This window comes from Triticum urartu, chromosome 3A (assembly GCF_056163025.1).
Source record: "Triticum urartu cultivar PI428250 chromosome 3A, HENAU_Tu73, whole genome shotgun sequence".
In the NCBI taxonomy this organism is placed as follows: Eukaryota; Viridiplantae; Streptophyta; class Magnoliopsida; order Poales; family Poaceae; genus Triticum; species Triticum urartu.
The window spans coordinates 426,549,902-426,555,622 of record NC_141875.1 but is presented as its reverse complement, the minus strand read 5'-3'; the positions used below and the strand labels follow the sequence as shown (position 1 = coordinate 426,555,622).

General features: G+C 47.1%; 1 protein-coding gene across 1 annotated transcript; it reads left to right on the top strand.

Annotated features, from left to right (window-relative positions):
• Positions 1-1,266: 1,266 nt before the first annotated feature.
• LOC147979938 (uncharacterized) lies at positions 1,267-2,023 on the top strand. Its single transcript, XM_087516799.1, has 2 exons — positions 1,267-1,285; positions 1,379-2,023. Exons 1-2 carry the CDS (start codon positions 1,267-1,269, stop codon positions 2,020-2,022), a joined length of 663 nt encoding a protein of 220 aa, XP_087372925.1. The 3' UTR covers position 2,023.
• The last annotated feature ends 3,698 nt before the right edge of the window (positions 2,024-5,721 follow it).

Below are 5,721 nucleotides of genomic sequence, written 5' to 3'. Positions count from 1 at the left end.
TTTATACCCTTTTTTACCTTTGGCGGGTCTAATCCGTCAATCTCTCAATTCCTCTGACTCTAATTACCAGGATACCTCTCCTTCATCCGGCGAGTCCATGCAATCAAACATGCCGGCTTTTAAGACTGCCCCTGGGTAATATCAACTTGTTGTACCTTATGCTTTATTTTACTCATATTTTTGTATTTAACCTATCTACCTTTCCCATAGTGTGCAAGTAAAGCCCAGCAAAAAGGAAAAAAAGAATAAGCCATCCCAAGAGCCGGTTGTGACTGAATCGGAGCTGGGCACAGCTGCTCCTGACGCCTCTGCTCACGAGCCGCCGCCTCAACCTTCTCATGAAGTTCCTGTATCTTCCTTTGACCCGTCTGCTGAGCAAATCCTCAACGATTCTGATAACCCGGAGGCTCCTAGCCCCGCCAAGGCAGATGATCCGGAAGTTGAGATTCTCAAGACTCAGTTTGTTGAGCTGGCACAGCCAACTATACTTGCCAAGTGTTCTGCTAAAGAGGAATTGTTAGAACGCCGAAAGGCCAAGATGGACGTCACTGACTACACTCATTTGAGTATTGGAGAGATCGTCTCTAGCTATATCAATCAAGTACATAGCAGCCGTGACCTGGAAATTGACATGGTGAAGCAGATATAGCAAAAATCTGAGGTATGACTTATGCTAGCTTTCTTTAACCATACTTACTATACCAGCCCCCAAGTCTATTGCTTATAAGTAAATATGTTGTAGACTTTAGAAAACTACCTAGAACTGCTTATCCGGCTTAGGAAAAAGATATTTAACTCGGTTGTAGCACTTGCGATACACATTAGCCCCCAAGTGCCAAACATCTTTGCTTGCAAAGTGCTTGGGACTTAATTTCCATGAACCGGAGTAATAATTAAAAGTTCTTCAGTATACATTAGCCCCCAAGTGTCAAGTACCTTTGCTTGCAAAGTGCTTGGGACTTAATATGATCTTAAAGTAATTCTGATTATAACCCAGCATCAATGCAGGCCACCATAAATCATTTTGAGTCAGAGATTACTGAACTGAAGAATCGCCTGGCAGCTCAAGAGCTTGAAATCCAGAAATCCAACTCCAAGTTTGAGTTCAGCGTCTCTGAACAAGAGAAGTTGAAGAAGAACTTTGAGTCAGAGAAGAAAACCTGGGCTGATGAAAAGGCCGCACTGGTGACCCGGGCCGAGATAGCAGAGGCATCGCTTGTGGAAGCAATGGCCGAACTGTCCGGCTTAAAGTGCCAGATATCTCGAATGGTCTCATCAATCTTTGGTGAGTGACTTACTTAAACCTTAAACACCGCAAAACTCCTTTAATGACCATTTCAGTTGTTTCCACCGGCTCACCTTATGCTTAATAACGCAGGCCCCAGGAGCACAAATCTCCAGCAGAACATGGTGATCAAGCTGAAGGCGGTTTATACTCTGGTGGAACAGCTCTACACCGGGTCACAACGTGCTTTGGCCGTTGTGGCTTTATCAAATGATGTTCCCTATCTCCTGCAAGATGTGCTGAAGCGGCTTGCTGTGCTACCTCAGCAAATCCAAGAGTTAAGACGAGCATCTGCAAGAGCCGGAGCAATAGCCGCTTTGAGTCAGGCCAAAGCCTGGCTACCAGAGCTAGATCCGGCCGACATCGCTCTTGGGTATCCAAGTTTAAAGGAGGATGGCACTCCATTTGATGAAAAGGATTTCACCACCTGCGTGAGGGATATACGCCCTGTGGCCACTCAAATTGGAAACGACACTGACCTCACCAAGTGTCAGCCGGGTTATGACAAGGAGAATCAGAGAATCCCCACGCCGCATTATGATAATGTCAGCTTGATTCCTCCAATCTGTAAGCACACCTTTGCCCCTGAAGTCGACCCAACCGGTTTAATAGATGATGAAGCTGAGTTTGAGGCTTTGAGTGGCATTGACTGGGCCTCATCATCCTTCCAGGACAAAGCAGCCGGCGGAGAGGCGGAGAAGGATAACCCGGAGGCTTCAAGTCAACCCCAAGAGTAGATTGCCAGGTGCCACCTGCTTATGTCATTGTAGAAAAACAATGCCGCATCATTCAGACTCGGGGAGTCTTGTAATAGAGTAGAAAATACTTTGAGTTTTGATATGCCTTTGCGCACGCTTATGGCCCTTAATACTTGCATAAGCCGCCGTTACTATGCACTTTGTAGTTTATATGAATCTGTTATGTCCTTTGCCAAAATGTCTTGCATTGCCCTGTCATGCTTATAGCTGCTTTTCCGGCTTACATAAGCCAACCCCTGAGGGTAAGTTTAACTCTTGAAAATTGGCACATAAAAGTTCCCCTGGTACTTAACAACCTGATGTAACCAGTATTAATCCTGGAGGATTGCAATGTATTCCATTGTATTTTCAAGAGGGTCACAAGATATCCAATGTTGATACTTGTAAAATATGATGAATAAAATTCAAGGGTTCCTGATTCGAATACGATCAGTAAACCGTTCCAAAGGGGTTGAGCTAAGATTCGGATACGATTTGTTAGCCCCCAGTGGCTGTGGCGATGCCAATCAAGTGGGTATCGACAACTATGTTCTCTTTGGTTCGAATACGACCTATGTTTGAACAGGAAGCCCCCAAGTGACCATAAGAGTTGTTTAATGACGCTGATTCGAATACGATCCACGTCAGACCCAAATGGGTTAAGCTATGATTCAAATATGATCAAGAAGCCCCCAAGTGGGTTTGGCAGTATGTCGATCAAGTGGGTATCGACAGCTATGTTCTCTTTGGTTCGAATACGACCTATGTTTGAACAGGAAGCCCCCAAGTGATCACGGCTAGATTCAGATATGATCATAAGCCGGACCAAAGGAAAGACGGATTCATATATGATCCGCTTCTCCTTGGTTATCTCCACCACCTGACAAAGAAAACACATAAACCTTTTTTGGGAGTGGAAAAAAGGACAAAGGTCCTGCTTTATTGTAATATACATAGTATAAGTATATACACATTAGAGCCGATGGCTCAAGTATAATAAGGCCGAAGATGAGCGATATTCCACGGCCGACGGGTCTCCTCCTCCGACTTACGTGAGTCTTTTGTGCTCCCGAACGTCGATAAGGTAGTATGATCCGTTGTTCAGATTCTTGCTGACCACAAAGGGTCCTTCCCAAGGAGGGGATAGCTTGTGCATGTCAGATTGATCCTGGATGAGTCGGAGCACTAAGTCGCCTTCTTGAAAGGTTCTAGACCTAACCCGGCAGCTGTGGTAGCGGCGCAGGTCTGCGGGCTATTGCCAAGTCTCGCTCTTCATCTAACAGGTCAAGTGCGTCTTGCCGAGCTTTTTCATTGTCTTCTTCAACATAAGCCGCCACACGGGGTGAGTCATGACGGATGTCACTTGGCAGGACCGCCTCTGCTCCATACACCATAAAGAAAGGCGTGTAACCCATAGATCTGTTAGGTGTAGTATTGATGCTCCAAAGTACAGAAGGTAACTCCTCCACCCAACAACCCGGCGTCCGCTGCAAGGGGACCAAGAGCCGGGGCTTGATACCCCTCAAGATTTCTTGATTAGCTCGTTCTGCTTGACCATTGGATTGAGGGTGAGCCATAGCTGAAACGTCAAGCCGGATATGCTCTCGTTGATAGAACTCTTCCATAGCTCCTTTGGAGAGGTTAGTGCCATTATCAGTTATAATGTTGTGTGGAAAACCAAAGCGAAAAATCACCTTTTTCATAAACTGGACCGCCGTGGCTGCATCACACTTACTGACTGGCTCCGCCTCCACCCACTTTGTGAACTTGTCAACCGCTACCAAGAGGTGCGTCTTTTTATCCTTAGACCTTTTGAAAGGCCCGACCATATCAAGCCCCCAGACTGCAAACGGCCAAGTAATTGGAATCATCCTCAATTCCTGAGCCGTCACATGGGCTCATCGTGAGAATTTCTGACATCTGTCACATTTACTGACCAGGTCTTCTGCATCAGCATGAGCCGTCAGCCAATAAAACCCATGACGGAAAGCTTTGGCCACAAGATATTTTGAGCCGGTGTGATGACCACAATCGCCTTCATGAATCTCACGAAGGATCTCCTGACCCTCTGTAGGTGACACGCAACGTTGAAATGCTCCAGTGACGCTGAAGTGATGTAACTCGCCATTGACAATTGTCATGGACTTGGATCGCCGGGCGATTTGTCTTGCCAAGGTATCATCTTCAGGCAACTCTCCCCGGGTCATGTAAGCCAAATAAGGCACTGTCCAATCCGGGATAACGTGAAGAGCCGCCACCAGCTGTGCCTCCGGGTCTGGTATTGCCAGATCTTCCTCTGTAGGTAACTTAACAGAAGGATTATGCAAAACATCAAGAAAGGTGTTAGGCGGCACCGGCTTACGCTGAGACCCCAGCCGGCTTAAGGCATCAGCCGCCTCATTCTTCCTTCGATCAATGTGTTCCATCGCATAACCCTTGAAATGCCCAGCCACAGCATCGACTTCACGACGGTAAGCCGCCATAAGGGGATCTTTAGAGTCCCACTTGCCTGACACCTACTGAGCCACAAGGTCTGAGTCTCCCGAGCATCTTACCCGGCTCAAGATCATCTCTTTGGCCATCCGGAGACCATGGAGTAGGGCCTCGTACTCAGCTGCATTGTTAGTACAAGGAAACATAAGCCGGAGCACATAACAAAATTTGTCACCTCGAGGGGAAGTTAACACGACTCCAGCCCCCGAGCCTTCCAACTGTCTGGACCCATCAAAGTGAATAGTCCAATAAGTGTTATCGGGCTTCTCCTCAGGTGCCTGTAGCTCTGTCCAGTCATTGATGAAATCCACCAAAGCCTGGGACTTAATGGCAGTGCGTGGTACGTACTTCAGACCATGAGGCCCGAGCTCGATGGCCCACTTGGCGACTCGTCCTGTAGCCTCTCTGTTCTGAATAATGTCTCCCAAGGGGGCAGAACTTACTACAGTGATAGGGTGACCTTGGAAGTATTGCTTCAGCTTCCGGCTTGCCATGAACACCCCGTAAACAAGTTTCTGCCAATGAGGATATCTTTGTTTTGACTCGATGAGTACCTCACTGACATAATAAACCGGCCGTTGAACCGGATGTTCCTTACCAGCCTCCTTGCACTCTACCACAATTGCCACACTGACGGCTCGTGAATTAGCAGCCACATATAACAGCAAAGGCTCTTTGTCAATGGGAGCTGCAAGAACTGGCGGCTCGGATAACTACCTCTTCAAATCCTCAAAAGCAGTATTAGCAGCATTACTCCAGACAAAGGTGTCTGCCTTCTTCATCAGTTGGTACAGCGGTAGGGCCTTCTCACCTAACCGGCTTATGAACCGGCTTAAGGAGGCAACACGACCCGCCAATCGCTGAACATCATTGATACATGCCGGTTTAGCCAAAGAAGTGATTGCCTTAATCTTCTCTGGATTAGCCTCGATGCCCCGGTTTGAGACCAAGAATCCCAAAAGCTTGCCTGCAGGCACACCAAATACACACTTCTCCGGGTTAAGCATCATTTTGTAAACCCGGAGATTGTCAAAGGTTTCTCTGAGATCAGATATCAAGGTTTCCGCCTCTCTGGATTTCACCACTATGTCATCCACATAAGCATGAACATTGCGTCCAATCTGATTGTGAAGACAATTCTTTACACACCGTTGATAAGTCGCCTGGGCACTCTTGAGCCCAAAAGGCATATAAACATAGCAGAAG